General features: G+C 37.7%; 1 protein-coding gene across 2 annotated transcripts in view; it reads left to right on the forward strand.

Moving 5' to 3' along the window:
• pkn1b (protein kinase N1b) overlaps nucleotides 1-25,963 on the forward strand; it is a 34,492-nt gene extending 8,529 nt beyond the window's left edge. Inside the window, exons 1-22 of one of the 2 annotated variants that reach the window (XM_055195052.2) lie at nucleotides 189-392; nucleotides 2,429-2,726; nucleotides 2,935-3,080; nucleotides 7,081-7,201; nucleotides 10,240-10,385; nucleotides 10,558-10,771; nucleotides 11,659-11,844; nucleotides 12,436-12,545; nucleotides 12,619-12,762; nucleotides 12,869-12,944; nucleotides 13,168-13,297; nucleotides 15,448-15,535; nucleotides 15,863-15,954; nucleotides 16,151-16,223; nucleotides 16,335-16,426; nucleotides 16,672-16,848; nucleotides 18,720-18,782; nucleotides 19,535-19,611; nucleotides 19,852-19,994; nucleotides 22,703-22,810; nucleotides 22,899-22,979; nucleotides 23,146-25,963. In XM_055195052.2, the coding sequence (XP_055051027.2) occupies nucleotides 327-392; nucleotides 2,429-2,726; nucleotides 2,935-3,080; nucleotides 7,081-7,201; nucleotides 10,240-10,385; nucleotides 10,558-10,771; nucleotides 11,659-11,844; nucleotides 12,436-12,545; nucleotides 12,619-12,762; nucleotides 12,869-12,944; nucleotides 13,168-13,297; nucleotides 15,448-15,535; nucleotides 15,863-15,954; nucleotides 16,151-16,223; nucleotides 16,335-16,426; nucleotides 16,672-16,848; nucleotides 18,720-18,782; nucleotides 19,535-19,611; nucleotides 19,852-19,994; nucleotides 22,703-22,810; nucleotides 22,899-22,979; nucleotides 23,146-23,349 (2,835 nt within the window). In that variant the 5' untranslated portion in view covers nucleotides 189-326 and the 3' untranslated portion in view covers nucleotides 23,350-25,963. Of the gene's footprint in view, nucleotides 1-188; nucleotides 393-2,428; nucleotides 2,727-2,934; nucleotides 3,081-7,080; nucleotides 7,202-10,239; nucleotides 10,386-10,557; nucleotides 10,772-11,658; nucleotides 11,845-12,435; nucleotides 12,546-12,618; nucleotides 12,763-12,868; nucleotides 12,945-13,167; nucleotides 13,298-15,447; nucleotides 15,536-15,862; nucleotides 15,955-16,150; nucleotides 16,224-16,334; nucleotides 16,427-16,671; nucleotides 16,849-18,719; nucleotides 18,783-19,534; nucleotides 19,612-19,851; nucleotides 19,995-22,702; nucleotides 22,811-22,898; nucleotides 22,980-23,145 lie in introns of those variants that run through there. The other variant, XM_055195053.2, reaches the window with a different exon arrangement.
• Nucleotides 25,964-27,244: the final 1,281 nt, after the last annotated feature.

Genomic DNA, 27,244 nt, shown 5'->3' on the forward strand with positions numbered 1-27,244 from the left:
CACACACACACACACACGCACGCAGAGGTGATGTCCGGCTGCTGTGTTTGCATCTGAACGGGAAGCTGTTTGAGTGATTTCAAAACGCTATCACCATGTGCCAATGTGTTCCTGTGTATGTGCAAATGACAAACATCTATCTCTCTCTCTCTCTCTCTCTCTCTTTCTCTCTCTCTCTCATATGTCATTGAGATGAACAGGAAGCTGCTTGTGTTTCTTTGAGCGGAAGTGATCGCTCTTGATGGTGTCGATCGCTCTGATTATTCAACAGTGTTAAATCTAAAGAGCACAGGGCGAGCATTAAAGGAGTTTATGAGGAGAAGCTGATGGAGGCTGAAGATCCAGGAGATCTGTGTTCTGTTGAGGAGAGTCCAGGAGAAGCTGAAAATGTGGTAGGATATCAGGCGGGCCTGTGATGGCCAAACATGGTGTCTTCTTCAGACTGTGAACTTCTGCACACATCAGCTGAACGTTCTGATCTGTGTGTTGAAGTGTGTTTATTCAACTTCAGGTTGTTTTGTGTGTTTATTGCACCTTGTGTAGTTTATCTTGTGTAATGTGAGGTATTAGAGAGAGAAACAGGATATATGGTGTAGATCAGGGATGGGCAACTTCGGTCCTGGAGGGCCGGTGTCCTGCAGAGTTTAGCTTCAACTTGCCTCAGCACACCAGACGCATATGAGATGACTGGAGTCTGAAAAGTGGAATGAATCTCATTGCTGTTATGGAGATGTATTATGTTGTTGCAGGCCAGCCGATGTGTTTTATGATAAAGGGACTTTTCCTGTCTGTTCTAAAAGCGAGCTGAACTTCCTTTTTCAGTCATAACATCATTCATGTGTCTCTGCTCTCTATCAGTCAGATATTGTACAGTTTGTGTTGTCTTGACTCTTTACTCTCTCATGTGTGTAGTAGTGTAAGATTTCACTCTCATGTTCGTATCTTAAAAATCATTTAAAGGAAAAGTTCACCCAAAAATGAAAATAACCTCATTATTTAATGCCATTTTAAGACTTCCTTTCTTCATTCAAACACATTTCAAGCTATATACATATATAACAACATGAGTCTCGTGACTAGTCATCATATGAGACACACGAGAACCAATGATCATCTTATGTATGGAGCTGGCATGCCGCCATTTTAGATCATTCACGACTTACAGTTTTTTGTACATTTAAAGTCCATGTACAGTCATTTCAGATAATTGTGTATAAATGTATTTCTGAAATACATTACAAGACTGTGAACTATGTAGTACTGAATAGTGAAGTTACACCGTTAAGCGGTTGTTTCACATTGTTCCACATTCTGTGTTCAGGATTATTTGGGCGGGGCCAAAACGGTGTCTCGATGACACACTGGAGTTATGGCCCCGCCCTTAACACAATCGCAAGCATACATTAAAGTTGTAACGGTGAAAGTTGAAAGAGACGGCAATTTTTCCACAAGTGGGTGTGGTTTCATCGCACACAGAGGACACGCCTCTAGCGTTTCAGAGCAGAGAATTCTACCTAAGATTTTGTTTACTTATTTTATTTACTTGGAGGTTTTTTAAATCATTCAAAATTGTCTGGGTGGTTAAAGGCGGAGTGCACAATTTTTGAAAGCCAATGTTGACATTTGAAATCACCTAAACATACACGGCCCCACCCCAATAGAATCTGGACCTTCTTTTGATTGACCGGCCCAACACATACGCAACCCCGGCAAGGATGTCGGTTAGTAGACACGCCCCTTACTGCTGATTGGCTACAAGTGTGTAGACTCCCTTTTTCAAAGCATTTTGCATCCATTGTGCACTTTGCCTTTAATAACACCTTTATCTTTGGTCTGACAAACTTTAAAGAGTTTTTAAATTGTCATGAAACCCCCTTGTTTCAGTAGTGCTTTTTCCGAAATACTTTCCGAAAAGGGACATTGTTAACTGCAGTCACTACCGTTGTGCTAAGGGGGCGTAGTTTCAGCAACCGGGCACCTCAGCTCCACCCACGTTCCGCCTGTTAGCCCATCTGGGAGTGATTCGCTGCTAAGATGGCGACGGCAGGCTCCGCCCACTTTGGGCTTAAAAATGCTCTTTAGAAATGTATGGCTACAGTAGTGATCCTAACACTGCTGACTCATCAGAAAACACTTAAACACAAACCTGACGATCTTATTCAGGTTAAAGATGAGCACAGGGTCATTTATCAAGTACTGTGTGACAAATTGTAACTTTAAAACTTCCTCTCTAGTTTACAATGAACATTAACTGGAACTAAACTGCTTCACAGATCTTCTGGATAATGACATCATGAACTTACCAACATGTGATCGCCCACATGTTCATGGTGGAGGCATTGTTACATAACTCTTAATGCCAGTCTCTCTTTCCCGATGGTTTCATGCAAACACGTTGTGACCTTTGACCCTCCTCTATTTTCTGTAGGAGTCAGACGGTCTATCTGTTCTGGAGCAGCTGGGTCTGGACCAGAACTCAGATTTTTCCGACACCAACGTGCAGCAGCGATTGGACGAGCAGCGCGAGTGGATTCGGAGGGAGATACGTAAAGAGTTTAAGATCAAAGCGGGTGCAGATAACCTGCGGCGGGCCACCACAGACAAGCGTAACGCTCAGCAGGTGGACAGTCAGTTACGCAGCTCCTCGCGCAGACTGGATTCACTTCACGCGCAGCTGCAGGAACTGGACGCTCACATAGTGGTCAAAGGTCACGATGACAGTAAAGGTCAGAGGTCACCAACACTTTAATGACTGTTCAGATGGTTTATAGATGAAGTGTGATCTGTGTGTATATCATCTGTACATCAGTAGTGTTACAGGATTGTTATGTTGATAATGAGAGTGAATGTGAATCTAGTCAAACGCTGTAAGCTTATGTGTTATGATAATGTGTGACACATGACCCTGACCTAATGTGACGTTTTCACCCCCAGATGACCTTCAGTCTCCCAGGACAACAGGTCGCTCTTCGGCCAATCAGGACCGGATTAAGGCTCTGGAGCGACAGCTTAACATTGAGCTGAAGGTTAAACAGGGGGCAGAGAACATGATCCCAATCTATGCCAATGGAAATACAAAGGTAGAAAACATCAACACTGTCTGTCTGCATGTCTGTCTGTCTCTATATCTGTCTGTCTGATCTTTATATCTGTCCGTCTGTCTGATATTTATATCTGTCTGTCTTTATGTCTGATCTTTATATCTGTCTGTCTGTCTGATCTTTATATCTGTCTGTCCGTCTGTCTGATCTTTATATCTGTCTGTATGATCTTTATATCTGTCTGTCTGTCTGTCTGATCTTTATATCTGTCTGTCTGTCTGTTCTTTATATCTGGCTGTCTGATCTTTACATCTGTCGGTCTGTCTGATCTTTATATCTGTCTGTCTGTCTGATCTTGAGATCGGTCTGTCTCTATATCTGTCTGTTTGTCTGCATATCTTTAGATCTGTCTTTCTGTCTGTCTGATCTTTATACCTGTCTGTCTGTCTGTCTGTCTGTCTGATCTTTATATCTGTCTGTCTGTCTGTCTGTCTGATCTTTATATCTGTCTGTCTGTCTGTCTGTCTGATCTTTATATCTGTCTGTCTGTCTGTCTGTCTGATCTTTATATCTGTCTGTCTGTCTGATCTTTATATCTGTCTGTCTGTCTCATATTTTTATCTGTCTGTCTTTCGTTCTGATCTTTATATCTGTCTGTCTGATCTTTATATCTGTCTGTCCGTCTGTCTGATCTTTATATCTGTCTGTCTTTCTGATCTTTATATCTGTCTGTCTGTCTGTCTGTCTGTCTGATCTTTATATCTGTCTGTCTGTCTGTCTGATCTTTATATCTGTCTGTCTTTCTGATCTTTATATCTGTCTGATCTTTATTTCTGTCTGTCTGTCTGATCTTTATATCTGTCTGTCTGTCTGTCTGATCTTTATATCTGTCTGTCTGTCTGTCTGATCTTTATATCTGTCTGTCTGTCTGTCTGTCTGATCTTTATATCTGTCTGTCTGTCTGTCTGTCTGATCTTTATATCTGTCTGTCTGATCTTTATATCTGTCTGTCTGTCTCATATTTTTATCTGTCTGTCTGTCTCATATTTTTATCTGTCTGTCTTTCGTTCTGATCTTTATATCTGTCTGTCTGATCTTTATGGGCTCTATCTTACACCCGGCGCAATGCAGCGCAATGCGCGACGTAAGTGTCTTTTGCTAGTTTCCACCCTGCGCAATTATAATTTTCACGTGTAGAGCCACGTTGTTTAAATAGCAAATGCATTTGCGCCCCCTTTTGCGCCCATCGGCGTTCTGGTCTGAAAACGAGGTGTGTTCAGGCGCATTGTTGGCGCGTTGCTATTTTGAGGCAACTAAAATAGACTACGCCATTGACCAACAAAAACATGGTCTAAAGTCTAAAGTCAATGGCGCAATGTGTTTTATGTTATTTAAAGAGCGCGTTAGTAATATGCGCCTATAAACGGGAGGATCAACGCGGGTTTGCTTATCATGAATGCGCAGCAGCACAAAAAACGCTTTTAAATATGAAAGATTAAAGTATTGAATGTAAAAGATTATTATTGAGTCTCTTGGACATAAATGAGGACTAATTATGAGATGTTAGAAGGCATAAAGAGCTGCTTCACCTGCAGCCTGGTAATGCTGGGTACACACCAGAAGATTTTTTACATCTTATAAGATTTTAAAAATGTGATGGACCACAAACATGAGGATAAAAAATCCTAGATTTATCCGTTTTGCTCCTATAGTGTGTGGTGTGCCATTATGTGTTAAAGACAGCACACCACACACAAACAGATTTTTAATCAGAGTCTCGACTGTGAACACAGGAAATCCCACAAAATCTCGCAAGACTTCAAAACAAGCATGGCGGACGATATGCAGGAAGACATTTCAATGATAGTGCTTGGAATAATTTTTACAAGACACGTTGTATAAACATTCGTGCTGTTGCCACAAATCAACAAGCTGATCCTCCATCTCTACTGTCCACATCAACTTCACTCTGGCCGTTTCTCAATCCGAAGGCTGTATGCAGGCTGCATACGTCATGAAACCTGGTTTATTCAAGTTAACTGAGCATTACATTCACAAGTCATAAGTTTATTAAAACAATATACGATGAACAACGAATAATAGCCAATTTTATATATTCTGAAATAAGACAGTCTTGATGATGTAGATACAGCCTGGAAATGCGACCTACGGATTGAGAAGCGGCCTTTGTGCTGCACCATGACTGCTTCCGTCTTCCCTCATCTCGCTTTCTGATTGGATATGGTTTCGTTTGACGTGATAATCTCAATAGCGTGCTCGCGTTTGCGTTAGCAGGTTCGGACACTCTTAACACACCTCACATGAAGGGACAATCTGATAAGATAATCTGTGAAACCTTCGCAATACTCGGGACATAGCTAGGATTGTCGGAAGGGGGGAAATCGGCCCAAAATCAGCCCGATTATCTTTTGGTGTGTACCCGGCTTAAGTAAATAAATGCTTTGCTTTAAACAAATGCATCTGTTTTTAAATGTTTTTTTTAAATGCTACCTCACGGATTTATTGTATATGATGACTCTGTACCTGTGGATATGGTGAGATGAGAAACATTTTTAAGTAATGCTTAAAAAAACTCTTTGCTTAAAAAAAACGCTGTTCAAGTGCTGAAACGTGCGGAGAGACGCTTGTAAATTCTTTATCTCCTGTTTGTTACAAATAAAGTATTTTTAGAGTACAAACCTTATCTTACATACTTGTAAATTATTTTTTGATGATATTGGATAGCCATACAGTTAAAGCAATTAAAAGCCTGCTTTTTTACTTCCATGACTAAAAGAAAACGATTTTTAAAGGTTTTAATAAAAATTATACCACGGGTCTGTTGAATGCTGCATTCTGATTGGCTGAGAAGTGTTCTATGGGTGTTGATTATTTTTCTGTAAACCGCACACCTAACTTTTCAAATGTCTTAAAAGTAGGCACCAGAGCAATGTTTGTGGTAACCGTGATATAAGCGGAATAATTGACTCCGGTCCTTTGAGTTATTTGAAGGTGATGCACACCTGCGGTGTAACGGCACTCCGCTTCGCGTCATGCCGCATTGCCACCTTGGTGTGCATTATTTTCTTATAATTCAATGGCCCGTCGTCAATTATTCCTTACATAACAATTTCAATACAAGTGAAAAACAACACAATTATTTAACATTAATCTTAAACTGGGTATCTTCTTCCTCCACTTAGTTTTTCAGTTTACAAAGTCCATCATCTAAATAGGGATTAGACATAGCGCCAGCGCAACTGGCTTTTAAAGGGGATGAAAGACTCTCATTGGTTTATTGCACGTTACGCCGAAAATACACCCATTACAATAGGACCAACCCTTTTCGACCATGCGCTCGGCGCACAAACCATTTTTCCCGTCGTTAAATTAGCAAAAGTGGATTCGGACACGCCCATTTAGATGTTGCCCTGTGCGCTTTAGACAATGCGCTTAGATCGTTAAAATAGGGCCCTAAATCTGTCTGATCTTTATATCTGTCTGTCTGTCTGATCTTTATATCTGTCCATCTGTCTGATCTTTATATCTGTCTGTCTGTCTGATCTTTATATCTGTCTGTCTGATCTTCATATCTGTCTGTCTGTCTGATCTTTATATCTGTCCGTCTGTCTGATCTTCATATCTGTCCGTCTGTCTGATCTTTATATCTGTCCGTCTGTCTGATCTTCATATCTGTCCGTCTGTCTGATCTTTATATCTGTCTGTTTGTCTGTCTCTATATCTATCTGTCTGTCTGTCTGCATATTTTTGTGTCTGTCTATATATTTGTCTGTCTGTTTCTATGTCTGTCTTTCAGTCTCTATATCTGTCTGTCCTACATCTCTGGCTATCTGTTAGTCTGTCTCTATATCTATCTGTCTGTCTTCCTGTTTATCTCTCTGTTTGTCTCATCTGTCTTTCTATCTGTGTCTATATCTATTCATCTTTCTGTCTGCATATCTGTTGGTCTGTCTGTTTATATATAATATAAGATATATATAGAGATATATCTGTACATGTATTTGTCTGTCTCCTCCAGGATAAGAAGCTGCTTCAGTCGGCTCAGCAGATGTTGCAGGACAGTAAGATGAAGATTGACATCATTCGCATGCAGATCTGCAAAGCCATGCAGGCCACAGAGCAGACAAACGAGTCTCACGGTATGTCTCATATATATATAACGCTCTGATATTGAGTCTCCTCATAAACTCTTTATCTCTTAAACTTTAAACATTTAATTAATAAAGCTAGATCTGTCTCACTGCATTCATCGAGAGAGAGAGAGACAGAGAAAGACAGAGAGAGAGAGAGAGAGAGAGAGAGCTGAAGATGATCTGAGAGGAAATGATGTTTGAGTTGAAGCGTGTGCTCTAATGGACTCTAATGGTGTTTCAGTCCTGATGTCTTGTGTGTCCTGAGGCCGTGCGTGGTTGGTTAAGAATAGATTTATTAATGCTACTCCGTCCTCACTCTCTGACATCATGTTTGTAGATTTAAAGATGATTCTCAGAGATTCTTCTTGTAGATCAATAATCTGGATTTTGTTTAAATACAGCAAACTGCCCGATTTCAACCCTCCCAGAATCGGGTTTTAACCTGGCTAAAAAAATCCCATGCGCTTTTCCTCCATCTGTTTAATCGATCACTTTTAATGCTGATTCTAAAAGCTTTCTGAATCTCAATGTCCACTGTATACTGCATGCTTATTAAACAAGTATGTGAAACAGTATGCAGTGTTCTGCAATGAACATTTTAAACAGTAGTATGTTGTTGGTTGCATGATGATCACGTGACCTCATTGGGTCTCATTTGGTACTAATAATTGCGTAATTTTTTTGTATTTATACACACATTTGAACTTCTCATGAAAACTTTGCACCTAATTCTTATACTTGTTCTTACGTTAGTGAATTTGGAGTGTTGTATGTGAGCAGCCGCGTGCATGAGGTTGGCAATTTCCATAAAACACGCCCAATCTAGCTCTATATAAGGGCTTTCCGCAGCACTGGTCCACAGAAAATTTTTAGAGCAGTTTGTCACTGACGCCAAAAGAGTTGGAAAAGAAATCCATGATGATATTTATTACCTTTAATATTCTGTTTTGCTTTACAATTTTATTTTAGGAGGTTTTCCTGTCGATGGAGGATGCATTGCTTTGTATTCACGGAGTAACATTAAAGTATTTTATATTAAAGTATATATTATATATTAAAGTATACATCAATATATATATTTTATATTATATATTAAAGTATACATCAGGTTTACATTAGGCATTAAGCAGACACTTTTTAAAAAGTGAGGAAGGAAAGCGTGAAGATGTCATTATGTGCATTTTCTTTATATGTGTAGAAAAAATAAGTAGGCTATAATAATGTATAATATCCGCTATATAATAACAATATAATCATGTAAATATTATATATCAAAAATATTATATACATTAGAATTATAGCCTAGTACAGGTATTTTATTATAGCGTATGTGATTATTGCATACGTCTTGCGTACATTTAGAAGAAATTTTTATCCGAAAGTTTTAATTGAATCATGATTTGTTCGTGAAAACGTCCGTACGCACATCTCACGCATGCTTAGTTAATTGAGACCCAATGTGTTATGTTTAGAGCTCTCTGACATCATGCCCAATCTACCTACATCTAACTGATATCATGTCCAATCAAACTCCATCTAACTGACATCAGCTGATTAATAGTTTTCATCTCAAAAAGTAACATTTATAAAAGCAATAAGCCCCAAGAAGCAGTGGGTTACCGTATTTTATAAAAGCTAAGGGGCGTTGTTAGGCACCACGCGAAGCATAGCATATGCATAGCAGGATTTCATAAAATAAAACACACATAAGTTGGTATTAGTACAAATTTGACTCTTCCGCCAAACAAAGTAGTTCCTCAGAATCAAGTGTGGCCACAACAGAGCGTAGTTCCCAACCAACACAGACGCAGCAAAGACACAATGAAAATATGATTTAAGACTGTGGTGTTTATTTTATAAACCAACATTCATCTAATTTATACATTAACATTTATATCGTATAACTGTTGAAGTGATGATCAAATAAGCTTGAAAGCATCTTTCCCCGTCAGCGTTTTTTTTTAAGTTGCCACCCAGTTTTAGTTTACTTGCTTCTAGAAAAAATGATCTTCTTTAAATAAACATAAAATATCAAATGAAAGAACAGACCATCCGCTTTCAAACAACAACAACATTTGTTCTCTTATAAGCTCTCAAATTTTCAGCTAAAAGCTAAGATCATTCCATTTTTGTGAAGAACTTATGTAAGAGATCAGATTCAGAGCCATGATCAAAACTTACTTGTTAAAAATCGCAGCAACAGTGATACTTATGTAATGCGGTCTGAACCGTGGGGTTACCGGAGTATTTTATCACAGCTTAGAATGCGTTTCAACCAATCAGAATGAAGAACCAGAACGGGCCGTTTTATAATTAGATTTTATTTGATTTTACATAGAGTTTAAGGCCCAAATTTACTTGTATTTTACTACTATTTACTATTTTATGAGACCACAATTTAAAAAAAAAGTGCCAATGATATTGGACATTTACTGTGCGTAATATACTGACATAAAGAACACAGGAACAAAAATCTAATTTCTATAATGACCAATGTAAGACATGCTTGTTCAGTCCTTAAATACTGGAACAACTTAGTAAACTCACGAGTGCAAACCTTAGTAAGTCGCATTGTGTGATTGATTTAAATCCTCTCCTCTCATACATTTTACATCTGAAAGGGAAACTCCTACAAATGCATATTCATTAAGGTCTGTCGCAAAAAACAGCCGTGACCACTCCTTTTCATTGCTAATTTTTCACTGCGTGTCATCAGTAAATCCTGACAATCCGGAGTTAACGGAAAAAAATGGATTTCGCTGGTGCGAGCTTTTAGTAAAATTTCATGAATCATGAATGAGATGTTGAAAGTTTCTGGTTCATTCGTCACACAGCATAATGACTGTCACATCAATTACAATGCATTGTGGGATTTACTTTAGCTTAATATAACTCTAGCTTTCATTAATACGCTTTTAATGAAATTTTGGTCAAAGTTGTCATATGACTTGGAATATAATGTTTAGTCATACGGACAGATTTAAGTTTTTATACAGTAGAGGATATATAAGTGTATGTGTTGATTTATTAATGTGTGTGTGCAGGTAAAGATGATATGTGCGGGGTGGAGCTCAGGATCGAGGAGCTCTGGCATCATTACCGTGTGGAGCACGCCATGGCCGAGGGTGCCAAAAACATGTTGAGACTACTGGGAACTGGAAAAGCACAAGACAAGAAAGCCATTGCTGAGGTGAGACACATACTTACACACATAGTGAAACATATGCCAACTAAACACAAATGAGACATTCAGATTATTGAGAAGAAAGATTGAGATATTTAACTTTTCATTGCAAATGTTGGCATATATCAGAGCCCAGATTAAGAGATTGAGATCTCATATGTGTGTTTTGTCTCTTTAGGCTCAGAGTCGATTAAGTGAAGCTTCTCAACGTTTGGATCTTCTGCGAGTGTCGTTAGAGCAACGTTTGGTAGATCTACCAGAAGATCATCCTAAAGCGTGTCTGATCAAAGAGGAACTGGTGTTGTCATCATCTTCAGCGTTCAGTTCACGTCACAGCGCCCCCTACATTCACAATCAGTACAGCACTCTCAGCAGACCATCACCTCTCACCGGTACACCAGCTGTTCTGTGTTCACTTATTCACTTTATTAAAGGGGACAAATCTGACTTTTCCATGTTTAACTGCTATAATTGGATCCCCATTCTCTGCAAACATGTGAAAAAATTGCTTGTGAGGTCAGAAGGGGATCTTATTATAATAATACCACCCCTTAATCTGCACTATCCAACCACGGCACTGGCATTTAGTGCAGAAAAAAATAATTGACAGCACAATTGAATTTCAATAAAAAAACACCATTATGATGATCAGTGTTTGCATTAGCAGCTCATGCGCATTTAAAAGGACACACATAAAAACAGACCGTTTTTGCTCACATTTACAAAGTGGCAATTTTAACATGCTGTAATAAATTATCTGTATGGTATTTTGAACTAAAACATCACATACTGTACGTACTCTTGGGAAACCAAAGATTTATTTTACATCTTTAAAAAGTCTTGTGAAATGTACCCTTTAGTGCTCATAAAACGCATTAAACATAAGAAACAGAGGGTACAAATTCATCTCCTATTTTTTATAAATTGTGGCACCCAGGAATTGACATCATTTGAATCCTTTATGAAGCATTCTCACATCATTGTAGTGTTGAGTGAAATCTTCAAGCTAAAAATTTATTAATAAATCTTCCAAACAAATATTTTTTCTTTTAGCACCTAGCTACTGCTCAGTGATATAGCTTCATTTGGTAAAATGCAAATGTTTTATACCTATTTTGGCGTTTTAACATACATTATTTAATTCATTTATTTTTAGTAGTTTGTTCTCCTCTCACCCCTACTACATTTATCATGTTATTGCTTAAAAAGAATCTATCTGAGGGGTTTTAAACTATATTAAGATCATTGTGGTAATATAACTTGCTGATTTTTTTTACAGGAACGCTGCAGGTTCGATTGTTAGGTTGTGTTGGGCTGCTGGACGTCGTCCCTGGCCGCAGTCGAGCATCACCGGTGGTCTTACCGCACTTTAATCCGGGAGACGGACGACCCTTTAAACTCACACTGAGCACCAGAAACAGCAGCTTTAGTCTGAAACTACCCAGCAAAACTGAAGATCTGTCGTGTAAGATGTCACGTGTGTTTGTGTGTTATATGAGTGTGTGTGTGTTTAAGTCTCGTTGGGAATTTTATTTATTTCGTGAATTTAACTCTTTTCCGCCAGCATTTATTTTTTAAAAAGTTGTCAGTCAGTGCCAACATTTTAATGATTTTCACAAAAGTTTAATGCCTTTCATGAAAATGTTCTTCTTTAAATATATAAACATACAATATATCAAATAAATGAACAGAACCTCAGCTTTCATTTGTTCTTAATTTGTTCTCTCAAATATGGGTAGGTTTCTTTAAAATACCAAAATTTTAGCAAAAAGCTAAAATAACTGCATTTTATGTAAAGGACTTTTGTTAGAGATCAGATTCAGAGCGATGATCAAAACATACACAGAGTTTTTACTGTTTTTGGATCAGTGGGTGCTTCAGTGTTTTATAAGTTGTGTAAGAGCGACACCTAGTGGATAATAGCGGAAATATAGATAAACTATAACTACGTAATAGCCGTAAAAACTTGTCATCAGCTGGGAAGTGTTTTCTCTTAATAATGTTTGTGTTTGCGGTTTGCACAGAATGATCTGATGTTGTATGTGTTTGTGTTTAGCGGAGGTGAGTGCTGTGTTAAAGCTGGAGAACTGTGTTGTTGGTCAGACGTGTTGGAAAAGTGTTGGAGAACTGACCTGGGATCAAAGTTTCACTGTTGAGCTGGAAAGAGTGAGTGACACACACACATACACACACACACAATGTGATGTTCAGATATAATGTTCACTCTAACTGTGTTTAGTCCAGAGAGATGGAGATCGCAGTATACTGGCGTGACTATCGTTCACTCTGCGCGCTGAAATATCTCAAGCTGGAGGAGTTTCTGGACAACCAGAGACACAAAATACAGCTAGAGCTCGAACCTCAGGGACTGCTGCTGGCGGAGGTACACATGTACACACTAACATATACACACACTTTTGCTCACATTCACTGTCTCACACACACATATGATGTGTATGAATAAGTCCAGTTTGTGTTGTGTGTTACAGGTGATGTTCTTTAATCCAGTCATAGAGAGAGGTCCACGTCTCCAGCGTCAGAGGAAGATTTTCTCTAAACAGCAGGGTAAGAGCTTCAAGATAATGATGACTCAGTCTCTCATACAGAGAAGAGCCATCTTTATGTAGGAAAAAAGATAACTTTTCTTGAAAAAATAAAAAGATAGCATGAAATAGTGTTGACTACAATGTAGGGTGCACACACGTCCAAAATTCCAAAGATAATCTTTACATGGAAAGCTTATAAAATAATGAAATATTTTGTGCGTTTGTTGTGTGTGTTTGCTCAGGTAAAGCGTTCATGCGTGCAAAGCAGTTAAATGTTGACATGACCACATGGGTTCGACTGCTGAAGAATGCCATTACCATCAGCCCATCAGCACACAACTACCCACATCACCACAACACACACAACAGCAGGTAAATAAACACAACTACACAACGCACTCTGGATGAACGTATGTTGAGTTACTGCTAACCCTCATATATTAGGGATGCACCAAAAGGAAAATTATTGGCTGAAGCCGAATAAAATGACAAACTCTACATTTTCAGAACGTGCTTTTTAGAATATTTATTTCACATTATTTAACAATAAATCATTTTTAACATTCTAGCAGCCATTATAGGGCCTTGCACCTAGTCACTTCTCTAATCAGATAGACTTGTTAAAACATAAAAGAGTCTTGGCTTATTGGATATTAATCCGATCTAGGGATGCATAATGATTAATCGCGATTAATCTATAGCAGAATAAAAGTTTTTGTTTGCATCGTGTATTTGTGTGAACTGTGTATGGTAACTTTGTGTAGATGAGTGCACACGCATGCATGTATATATTTGAGAAATGTTTACATGTATATACGTTTGTATATTTATGTATAATTTATATTATATATAAATACTTAATATATAAATATATATATTTTCTTAAAATTATGCAAGCATGTATGCATATTTGTATATGCATAGTTGTTGTGCACAGTTTGCACACATGTGTGATGTAGACAAAGACTTTTGTTCTGCTATAGATTAATCGCGTTTAATTGTTATGCATCCCTAATCCGATCTTCTATTCCCATGCATTTGTGCGTCTCTCACCCTCCACTGGATGCTATTCGATCACGTCATTAAAGACCTCATTATTTGGTAAAATGTATTCTTTTTTGGCTGAACACCAAACATTTTTTTTTTTTTTTTGCTATTTTCGGACGAGTAATTTCAGTTGCCGAACATTTGGTGCATCCATAAAATAAATAAGTACACTTAACCTAAACCCTGAAAAATTTCCTACATTACTCAAGTGTTTTAGTTTATTGCACAAATTGTCTGATCTCTGGATTTGAAATCTATGTGTGAAGTTGAAACATTTGCTTTACTTGAGCCCTTTTCACACAGAGATTACGGAAACAACACAGAAAATGCATCCAGGATTTGTCTGGGATTGTTTGATTTTTTGGTTCATTCACACTGCCAATGATTTTCTGGAATATCTGCATGCATTCACACACTTACTGTAAAGATCCCATAAAGACACATGACATATTTTGTGCACAGTGTTTGCTAATTATCCATTATTTCTCTCTTAAGAAATCACGCACCTGCATTTTTGTTTATTTTAAGCTCATTTTACACCTAAAAAATGGCGTGTGATGCTCTGTTCTGTCATGCTGGTGTATGATCTCAGCTTGAGCGCTGATAGTGAAAAGCTCCCTGATCTTTGCTTCAGTCCAGTTTGCAGACATTTCTCATCGTGAATGTTGATTTAAGTTTTGTCAAATTGTCAAAATTATACGTTTTATAAAACTATGTTAAAATATGACATGTGAAATAAAGTTTGTCATATTGTTAACTGACCATTTGTGGAACAGGAAATGTTTTGTTAATCTAACAAAGATATATTGCTGGAATGAAAAAATTTTACGTTCAGTGAATTAAAAATGTAAATTGCCGGTTTAAAAATCTTAAGTAGATTTAACTTAAAGTTACTTGTTTGTTTAAAAAGGCAAAATTGACACTTTTAGGGCAGTGAGTTACCCAATGTTTTTTTAAAGTGGATGTTTTGGGACTTTTTTAGATGTCAAATAAATCTTTGGTGTACATATGTGAACTTTTAGCTCACAATACTTCACAGATAATTTATTATAACGTTAAAATCGTCACTTTGTAGATGTGAGCAAAAATGCAAATGAGCTGAAGCAAACACTGATCACCATAATGCTATTTGTTGAAATTGAAACTCAATTGAGCTGTCAATTATTTTATCTCTCTCTTTCTGCACTAAATGGCAGTGCCGTGTTTGGATAGTGCAGATTAAGGGGTGGGATTGTTTTAATGCTTGCAGAGAATGGTTTACCAAAACTGAGTTACTGGTTTGATCTTTTTTACATTTTCTACGTTGATAAAAGCACTGGGGATCCAATTTTAGCACTTAAACATGAAAAAAACAGATTTTCATCATATGTCCTCTTTAAATTGAATCAACTTGTCTGGGCTTACAGTGTAGTAAATATGTGTGTGTGCGCGCGTGTGTGTGTGTGTGTGTGTGCGTCTGTGTGTGTGTATTTCAGTGCTGATATTTCAATCCAGAAGATTCAACTGGACGGTGAATCTCCAGCATCTGAGAGGAGGAGAAACATCTCACAGAGGTTACACACGGTGAGAGAGAAAGAGAGATAGAGCAGATGGTGTTGTCAGTGGGTTTCTAAGATTACACAGCACTGAGATCTTTAAACATATTTAAAAAATAGAAGGATTTTTTAAAAACTATAATATGTTTTTTATAACATTTTACAATGAATGTGAATCTCATGTATCTGATAACTAATACATCAACATGATCAAATACCGGATTAAAGCAGAATTATAAATGTCATAGTCTTGACTGTCATGTATCGTTATTGATCACCATAAGCACACATTGGTTCTCGATCAGTTCTCAGGCCATTAATATACCACATTGTTTTTAATGTCTTTGTTTGTCAGATGGACAGTGTTTCAGAAACAGATTCTGGCTCTCCTGAACCTCCAACACCTCAGAGGGCTGTCAGGAAAGCTTCCCATAATTCCCAGCGCAGGTACATCTCCTACCAGCACACAATATGTCCTCCAGACCGAGCCAAGAGCCAGCATGAAACACACAATCACACACACACATTAACACAAGAAACATACACACATGTTCTGTACACAACAGTGTTATTTTACACGAGCAGCTGATCTCAGAACAGTCTGTTTAATTGCATCCGGCTTGCTCTGTTTGTGTTTGTACAGGCCAGCGGGTTCATCTCTGGGTCTTGAGGATTTCCGACTGATCGCTGTTTTGGGACGAGGGCATTTCGGCAAGGTACCAGTAATTGTAAAGTCATGAGATCGAGGATTGTCAAGCAGCATTCATAATAAATCTTTAAAATAAACTTCATCTGTATGTTGTGTGTATGTGTGTGTTTAATCTCAGGTGCTGCTGTCTGAATACAAAAAGTCAGGAAATCTGTATGCCATTAAAGCTCTGAAGAAAGGAGACATTGTGGCACGGGATGAGGTGGAAAGGTAGATTTTGGGATTATGTCTAGTCAAATTTATTTATAACACTATTTTAACACGTTTTACAATGTTGCATTGCTTTTAGAAAATAAAAAATAAACCACAAACTTATACAATATATAAAGTGGTTTATAAGGATGTTACAGTATTGCAAAAATATTGTTTTCATATTATAATTTAATAAAATGGTATTAAACATAAAATATTTTGTACATATTTTAATATAGCATATTTTGATTTGTCTCTCTCAGTTTGCTATGTGAGAAGCGAATCTTCGAGACGGTGAACAGCGCCAGGCATCCGTTCCTGGTAAACCTGTTTGCGTGTTTTCAGACATCAGAACATGTGTGTTTCGTGATGGAGTACACAGCAGGTGGTGATCTGATGATGCACATACACGCTGATGTCTTCTCTGAAGAACGATCTGTGTAAGTTTGTCTTCATCACTGTGACTGTGTACGATATCGTATACTGTGACAGTAAGTACTGACTTAGATGAAGGATCTACTCATTAACCGTTAAAACTGTAAGTACTATATAGTATGAATATGGATAGTATGAATGAATTCGCCACCCGCCATGTTGATACATCACGTGACATACGTCGTCGTAAATGGAATGATATTAAACAAGCACAATTTAACCACAAGGGGGACAGCTGTTTAATATGTGATTAATCAATGATTAATCACGATTAATCGCATACAAAATAAAAGTGATGTGTGTAATTATTATGTATATTTGAACACACACACATGCATGTATCCATTTCAGAAATGTTTTTTATATTTATTTAAAAAAGTATATATAATATAGAATAAATAAAAATATAATAAATTTATATACACATGTAAATGTTTCTTAAATAACTTAAATTAATGTGTGTGTATTTATGTATACATTATAATTACACAATAATTATTTTCTATGCGATTAATCTTTGCTCAGCACTATTTTCTAATAAAACAATGCCCCTCCGTCATCTTATTCATTTGATAACCACTCTTGGGGGCTCACGGGATAGTAAAGTATCTATCGAATGAACACATCTGGATCTTGCCGGAAGTAGTAAGTCATCAGGGTACTTTTGCCTACTGTTTTTCAAATACAATGAATTCGGACATACTACTCGTCTCGCCTACTGCTTTATGCCAGCCATATAGTATGTAAGTAGGCGTTTCAGACGCAGACTCTGTCTTTTATATGAAGCTTCTACTTACAGATTAATAGCATCAGTATCTTCAGATCTATCTGTAATGTCTGACATATGACACAAAACATCAAATCTTATTGATACTGTAACCCTTATTTTCTGATGTAAACACTTCAGTCTCTTCGGCGTGGATAACATAAATTAAACACAGGTTACACCGGTGATAATTCACATTTCATGTTTAATCGGAAGCATCGGCAGAGAAGCACAAACAGCTGCCTGATGCACACACTTTCAAACTTTCTTCTTCCTCTTTACACAAGCACACCTCCCTTAAAAGGGCAGATGCATAGATATATATAATAAAGGCTAGATGTCTCGCCCGCGCTGCTGGCCAATTGAGTGGAACGTCCGCATTTGGCGGCCATCTTGCCGCGGGCAGTTCGCTCACTCGTAGCATTGAGTTTTCATGGTGCAGGTGCTTTTGGATGACCATAACTTGCTTATTTTTTATATCGATTTTAGGACGGTTTAGTTTGTTATAAACGTCAGATATGTACCTATGACACTGCATACTTAATGAATAATTTTATCCAGAATTATAGCCACGTTAATAACGTTTGTAAGAAGCCAAACTGTTTGAAGATCTGTGGAAAATTCGGCGAGTTGTGGTCATTTAGAAGTGCATGCATAAATAGGGCACAGTGCTGCGAGTGAGCGAGCTGCCTGTGATGGGATGGCCGCCAGGTGATGACGTTAGAGACTCCGCCGTAACACATCTAGCCTTTATTATTTATTATATATCTATGAGCAGATGCAGTATTACAAAGAAATATATGCACAAGGCATACGGAAAAATTTCTAAATAAACTGTTAGTGTTTAAACATTAGTTTTCTTTTCCCTTTCAGTTTTATAAAATTGTAAATTAACAACAATAAAATAAAATAATGATAATACTGTAGTGCAAAACACAATAGAATTAACTTTGTTTTTTGTTAAAATATCCTACATCTGCTGTAATTGTGTCTGTAATGGTGTGTTGTGTAGTTAATATTATGTTGCAGTTTGTATTACTTGTGTGCAGACGAACAATGCAATGTGTAAAATAATGTAACATGTTTTATATGTTTGTTTATGTGTTATAGGTTTTATTCTGCGTGTGTAGTTTTGGGACTTCAGTTCCTTCATGATAATAAGATTGTGTATAGGTAAGTACACACACACAAACTTCAACTCATATTACAGTTGATCCTGATTGTGCGATTGCAGAACACAGCGCAAAATCATCAAAATGTTGCGTTATTTTGTGATCTTGCATAATTCATTTTATCGCAAAATGAAAAAGGTCTCATAATTGCTTTTAGAAAATGATCTATATTCTGTAGACAACTTGGTAAATATTTCTGGCTTTAATAAAAAAAAGATTGCTGGTGATAAGAATTTATTATTTACAATCAAACATTTATGCAGATAAAGTGGTTAATATTTTAATAACATTTTCCTTAAATCATCCTGGCGACCCAGTTATTAAAATCGCTGTGTGACATCTGTCTATGTTAATCAAAAAACAAACATTGTAACTGTATCTTGCAGTTGTATTTATTTTTCATATTTTCATTTTGTTTCACTGTTCATATTATATCAATTATATTATTTAATTACCTGAGAACTTCTTAATAATAATTTTAATATTAGACAAGCATTGATGTCCTAAAAAATAAAAATAAATTGTGCAGATTTCTGAAAATTACTGCCGCAAAATCAGTATTTTTGATCCCAAAAATAATCACAAAATCCTGAAGGGACTGAATTATTATTATGAAGTCTTTCTTGCATTTTAAGAACAACGTCGCTATAATGTAGAAGAAACACACAAACACTTCACAACATTTTATATTTCAGTTGACTTATAGTTATCAGACGTGGTTAATCTCTACTATTGTTTGTGTGTTTGTGTCAGAGATCTGAAGCTTGACAATCTCCTTGTGGACACTGAAGGTTATGTAAAGATCGCAGACTTTGGTCTCTGTAAGGAGGGTGAGTTACACACAGACGGACGTTATATTCATAAGTTAAGAGGACATTGAGTCTGATGTTTGTTTAATAATCTGACTGTTCTTGTCATTAAATAACACAACTATGATAGTAGTGCACACTGCTGAATATAAACGACAGTAAACTGACAATCAGTATTCAGTATGATGCTAAAGATTTTTATTGGCATGACAAAAACTGTACATTTGTATTGCCAAAGCATCTTTCTCTCTGTCTCTGTAGGAATGGGTTTTGGGGACAGGACCAGCACTTTCTGTGGTACTCCAGAGTTTCTTGCTCCAGAGGTTTTGACTGACACATCTTACACAAGAGCAGTTGATTGGTGGGGTCTCGGTGTGCTTATTTATGAGATGCTGGTTGGAGAGGTGTGTGTAACATTACTTATTATGCTTTTTCTGATTTTACCTTTCCAGACATTTTTGTACATTTTCAAATCCCAAAGTCTCTAACAGAAATCACTTTTCATGGACAGTGAATGCTCTATTTTCAGTTACATGTCGATGTGGACATGTAAAGGGTTTATTATACTTGTCTTGTGTTATATATGTCTTCAACTACTTTTCTTTGGGGGCCAGAAACTTTTACCCTTTTTTTTTTACCTTTTATATATTTTTTACTTTTACTGAGTGTGTGTATATATATCTTATGTTGTTTTTGTTACTTTTTGTTATAGGTCATATATTAAAAAACATGCATTTTCAAAAAAAGATGCACACTTCTTTTATCCAGTATTATAATTACTGAAAACTCATATTTTCTTTTTTAATATTTAAAAACAATTGCAGTAAAACATTGCAAGAGCCAAATGTTAATAGTTATGAACAACTATGAACATTAAACCTTGCACAAAAAAGTGCAAGTGTAAAAGATCAACACATGTAGAGCTATAATGCTGCATTCAGACCAGCCGCGGTAGAGGTGTCATACGCGAGTGATTTCAATGTTAATGCTGAGTTTACACCAACCGCGTTTCAGGCGTCCAAATCGCGTCTACCGCGCATAGTTTGCCGCTTGAACAATTTGGATGCATTCGCGCGTGTAGAGCGGGGTAGACGCGCGGAAAAAGCAAGCATTTGACGCGCGTCAGAGGCAAACTCTGCTTCTTGTGGGAGGGGCAAGTGCTATGCGGTTGTCTGTTTGCAAGATGACTGATGTTGATTGTGCATTTATCGAGAGAGTTACCAGTTTGTATTTGGTAACCTTACTATAGGGGGAAAAAATAAACGACGCGGGTCGATAAACGTCACGTGACTCAAAAGTGAAGTGTGTATAACAACGTACCGGGTTGCCCAATGTCCTCACTGACACTCTTCCAAGCGAGGTCCTTTTTATTCCTGTCTCCTCTATAGAAATAAAAACTTGTGTCATATAGCTCCGGTGCGTTGGTTGAATGAGTGACTCCGGGCGGGGCTGCCACCACAGCGGCGAGCATGCTCCTGATTGGTTAACGCGCCGCGAAATTCCGACAAAGTTAAAATTTTTCAACTCGGGCGTCAGCCGCAAATTCGCGTGAACCAACGTCTCTTCCGCGCCGCGGGACCTCCTGACGCGTGTCAACGCGCCTTCACATTGACTTAACATTGAAATCACTCGCGCTTCACACCTCTAACGCGGTTGGTGTAAATGCAGCATAAGTGAATGCAAAGACGCGTTGACGTGCGTCCGGAGGTCTCATGGCGCAAATGAGGCATTTAGTGCGGCGCGGTAGACGCAATTCCACCTCATTCACGCAAATGGTGCGAATTGAGCGTTGCCACGCCCAACGCGCGAGTTTAAAATGTTTTACTTTGGCGGAAAAATGCGGTGCGTTAACCAATCAGGAGCTTGCTCTAGTAGTGACGTGATTACAGGAAGCAAGTGCAGTCGCAGAAGCCTATGGAAGGCCCTCATATGACGCAAATTTCCGCGTGACTGTCTCGATGACTAGAATTTCACGCATGAATGAAGCAAGTAAACTCAAAATGTTCAAGCGGCAAACTAGACGCGATTATGACGCCTCAAACGCTGCTGGTGTGAACCCACGGTTTAACTTCTTTTGTTTATAACTGTTTAACTTTCATTAATTGTTACATGTCAAGTATTCACAACATACTAATAATCAGTCTTCTCCTAATGACTAAAATTGCACTCTTGTTTCCTTTTTTTAATATTTTAAAGATGTATAGGCTAAACCGCCTTTCCATTATACACTACATCCAGACAAGATTTTCAGGAGTCCGCTCCATAGTGGCAGTTGTAATGAAATTTTAGTTTAATCGTAAATCTGTGTCATGGAAGAGAAGCTCATTCCAGCCCAAGAGCCTTTAATCTACGAATATATTTATATTTAAGAATTTACTTACCAGTTATCAATCGTTTAAAGTATTCAAGTGTTACTGATAAAGTGAAACAAAAAAGGATGAATAATTCTCACCTTGCACACAGTGTTTTGATTGGAACGCACAGAAATACATCACTTCCGGTCGGGCGTGTCACATGCGGTGTAGTCGCACAAGTTTATTTTCTTTAATGCTTCCAAAGCTCGAATTGGATTGGATAATTACGCACCCACAGATGTTTGGCCCCCACACAGCCCCTTTATGACTCTCTTTCCGTGTTTTCGCTGTCATTTGCTCTTAATATTATTTTTTCTTCTTTAAGGGCCGTTTCCATGTAAGATAGAAAGGCATGTCTAGTTTAATATGACGCCTGTTATTTATCATACATTATACCACGGGTCTGTTGAATGCTGTATTCTGATTGGCTGAGAAATGTTCTATGGGTGTTGATTATTTTTCTGTAAACCGCACACCTAACTTGTCAAATGTCTTAAAAATAGGCACCAGAGCAATGTTTGTGGTAACCGTGGTATAAGAGGAATAATTGACTCCGGTCCTTTGAATTATTTGAAAATAATGCACACCTGGGCTTCGCGTCGTGCCGCATTACCACCTTGGTGTGCATTATTTTCTTATAATTCAATGGCCCTTGCAATTATTCCTTACGTATTCATTGACTAAATCTGATAAGAGAAAAGAAAAAAACTTGTATATTTAATAATTGTCCCATTTTCTGTGCTTTCTTTTCTTTTTAGTCGCCATTTCCAGGTGACGATGAGGAGGAAGTGTTTGACAGCATTGTCAATGATGAAGTACGCTACCCAAGATTTCTCTCCACCGAGGCCATTGGTATTATGAGACGGGTAAAGATCTACTTTCTCTCGTTGCTGCTCTGTGATTGGTTAGGATGAATAAATAAATGACAGGCGTACCTTTGTTTTCTATTGATAGTTGCTGAGGCGCAATGCGGAGAAGCGACTGGGCTCCAGTGAGAAAGATGCTGAGGACATCAAGAAACAGCCGTTCTTTAGAGTATGAACTAATCATTCAGTTTTCTTCAGATTATTTCAGATAATCGTTTATGGACTAACTGTTATATTCGTGACTGACTGACGAGAGTTTTAGGTAGGAAGGAAATGCATGCATGAAAAAAAGGAAATGACGTTATATGTCTCTCTCTCTCTCTCTCTCTTTGCAGAATATGGACTTTGAGGCTTTATTGCAGAGGAAAGTTCCTCCTCCGTTCGTCCCGGCCGTGACAGGAAAAGAGGACGTCAGTAACTTTGATGCAGAGTTTACAAATGAAGCTCCGGCTCTGACGCCTCCTCGTGAAACGCGCAGCCTCACACGCAAAGACCAGGACCACTTTAAAGACTTTGACTACGTCTCTGACCTCTGTTAGGATGTAGGGGACACTATGAGGCTGCTAGGTATGAGAGATTTGGACCTTTGTCTTGTCCTAACATGGATCTCTCACCCTGGTGACGTTTGACTTGTGGGCTTAGGACCTTCAGGGACGTCCTCCTGGTGGAAAAGATCTGCTGATAGACGTGTTTTAAATTGGACATCAGGAAAGATGGAGATTTCAGGGTAAAGACTCTAACGGTCAGAAGGGAAATTCAATAATCCAAATAATGTGATGACTTATGGTGTATCGAAATGCTGGCAGAAGAAAGTTTATCATTTCTTGTTTAGGGCAGAGGTAGCATTTACCAATGGTCCAATCAGGGTCAGCCATGACCCCAATCATTAGCATCATAGATGATAAAAACAATGGCTGTGTTTAGAATAAAAAAATGATCCCTTGTGCCGCTGCACTGCGTTTGAGACGATGCAGTGACAGGTTTATGTTGTTCCCGCTCTCGTCCTTTAAACTTTGAAGCTCAAGCGTGTGTGCAAAAGATGATTTGCATTATAACGCTCACTTGTGATTGGGTAGATGTTACTTCACACTAATCTAAGTAACAAACAAAAACATGGGAATGGTGGTGGCGAGTTGAAAAGTGCGAAGGACAGAGTCATCTTTATTTGAAAGGGGGGGCATGTTGTATGCATATCGCTTTGAGATACAATGTGGCATCTTTAACTCATTACCCGCCAGCATTTTTCTAAAAAGTTGCACGCCAGCATTTTTGTGAAGTTTCAAAATGCCTTCCAGGAAAATGTTCTTCTATAAATATATAAACATACAAATATATCATATAACTCTAACCTTGCTTTCAAACAAACAAAACGGGATTTTTTTTATCCTTTCTTCATTTGTTCTTTTTTTATAACCTCTTAACTGTGGGCTCACACCATATGCGTTTGAGGCGTCAAATTTGTGCGTAGTTGGACGCTTGAACATTTTGAGTGTACTGGCTTCATTTGTGCGTAAAAAAGCTGTGCATGAAATTCTAGTCATCGAGACATTTACATGGAAGTTTGCGTCATGGGAGGGGCTTCTACGACTCCGCTCGCTTCCTGTAATCACGTCACTACTAGAGCAAGCTCCTGATTAGTTAACGTGGCGCTTTTTTTCGCCCAAGTTTGCATTTTTCAACTCGCACGTTTCCTGTGGCAATGCTCAATTTGTGTCATTTGCATGAACTAGACGCGCGAATGAGGTGCAATCCGGTCTAGCACGCCACATTAAACGCCTCATTCGTGCCGCGAGACCTCCAGACGTGCGTCAATGCCTCTACCGCGGCTGGTGTGAACGCAGCATTAAATATGGGAAGTTTTTTTAAAAAAGACCAAATGTTGAGCAAAAGATGAAATAATTTCATTTTTGTAAAGGAATTTTGTTAGAGATCAGATTCAGAACGATTATCAAAACATAAACAGAGTTTAAACATTTGTTAAATTCGTTTTTGCTTCAGTTTTTTATCAATTGGGTAAGAACGCCATCTAGTGGATAATAGCAGAATTACAGATTACAGTAAAAACTCGTCAGGAAAGCGTTATTGGCAGGGAAATGTTTTCTCTTAATTGACGAGATAACTCATCAATGGTGGGGAAAGATTTAATGTGTTGACTAAACGCTTTACACCCTAAAGAGCTTTCAACAGCGGTACAAGTTCAAAAATATAAAATGTAATATAAAATGATTTGTTTTATAATTGACATTTTTTGGGTGATGTAAAAATATTTTATTAATTTCTATCCATTTAAAAAAGTTTCTAACCCTGCATGTGAATTTTACACATTTTAAAATACTTTCACAAGATAATATGTACATGCAGAAACACAGTAGTATGTAGTATAAAAGCATGTTATTCTGAACACAGCCACTGACTGAAATCATCTGAATGTAGTCTGTTAAATACTTTCCTGATATCTCATCATCAGATTTTCTCTTTATCTTTATCTCTTTGTCTGCTTTACAGTGTACAGTGCTGTAATACACACATATGGCCACACAAGGGCTCTAGAGAGCCGTAAAAGCAGAAACAGATTGTCGACAGGTTGTTTGTTTCATTCAGATTTATGTAGCATCTTTGTTGACTGACATTGTGCTGGTGTTCAGCCAGGGAACGAACAAATACAACATGAATATAATGTGATCCGTCTGCCCACATATTAGTTTTGAGAGGATTTCAGAATCATTACGTTCATTATATATCTGCTGCTTTGATGTGACAGTCACCCATATGATGTTTGTAAATAAAAATGTTTAATCTCTGACAGACAGGGTGCATCACATCACAGATGCGAGAGCTTTACCTGTGTATACACCACCTTATATTATTTGATTATTATTGTATCATTACATTTAGTGGTTCATTTATGGGCTTTGCTTAGGATAAAAACAGACAGAAAAACAGACAGAATGGACACCAGCACACAGATGGTATACTGTACAAGAGTTCAATGTGTTTAGCTGTGTTAGTGTTGTGTATCTGTGTGTGTTTATAACATCACCCTTCATGAAATGTGAATTTAAATCTAACTTTATCTTTTGGAGTTTTTTCCTTTTCCTGACAAACCATCGTAATATTCTGACTGAAATGCACCGTATTAAACCATCAAAAATATTTTGGCCTGAAGTTTACTCGGATGCACACACAGACCCAGCGTCATGAGGGGGCATTGCCCCCTTAGATTGTGCCCCCTCAGTTTATTTTTGGTATTTATGGCAAGGTTAAAAAAAAACAAGGCTTTGCAAAAAGTTAACTAATTGAAACTGTATTGTGTGTTTACAAGATTAACTGAAGTATAAAGAAAACTCATTTTAAGTTTTTTACACTTAACATTACATTATCTTTATTTTCCCTGCACAACAGAAACCATTACACAAATTCTATTGGATTTAAAGGTGCAGTGTGTAGATTGTAGGGGCATCTAGCAGTGAGATTGTGAATTGCAACCAACAGCAGTCCACCATTCAACGAAACGCATAGAGAAGCTATGGTAGCCACCACAGGACAAACATGTTGCACAATACAGTAGTGATAAAACGCGGTCTGTACAGCAGTTTGTCTGTTAAGGGCTACTGTAGAAACATGGCGGCACAAAATGGCGACTTCCATGTAAGGGGACCCGCAGTGTATGTAGGTAAAAACAGCTCATTCCAAGCTAATAAACACATAACAGTTCATTATGTAAGGTCTTTTTACACCACTGATAACATAGTTATGTAAATGATATTGCATTTCATTCATTAGATCCTTCTAAAAGTTACACACTGCACCTTTAATGGTTTTAATGGGAATTTTATTGGTTGTAATGGAAACTATGATGGTCTCTGTGGGTCTCTACCGGTATGTGTTGGGTTGTGTTGTGTTGGTGGGACCATTAAATCCTACTGGGATATGTCCCAAAACACACTACAAATGTGGTTTAAATGGTAAAAGTTAATGGTTCCTAATAGTATTTTAATGGATACCAGTAGAATTTATGTGATGGTTTCTATAGTGTGTGTGTGTGTGTGTGTGTGTGTGTGTGTGTGTGTGTGTGTGTGTGTGTGTGTGTGTGTGTGTGTGTGTGTATTTATTACAATTCTAAATGAATCAATAAAAATATTAGGATCGGCCGATACTCAGAATTCAGCTACTCAAAATCGGATCGGTAATGGGAAAAGTGGTTTCAAGCCACCCCTAATTTAAGCGTTACATTGATGCGCTCATCGATCACGTCTGTGATTGGCTGTAATGATCAACAAACAGTAAATAAAAAGAAACCTTGATGCAACGTAAGCAGATCTAATGTAATGCTTTAATTTAACTAATGCTAAAAACAATAAAAAATATAGCCTATAAAATGTGAATATAACACTTTTAGCAGACCGCATTTTATTTGATTAGTCAGAACACATG

Source organism: Misgurnus anguillicaudatus, chromosome 19 (assembly GCF_027580225.2).
Source record: "Misgurnus anguillicaudatus chromosome 19, ASM2758022v2, whole genome shotgun sequence".
In the NCBI taxonomy this organism is placed as follows: Eukaryota; Metazoa; Chordata; class Actinopteri; order Cypriniformes; family Cobitidae; genus Misgurnus; species Misgurnus anguillicaudatus.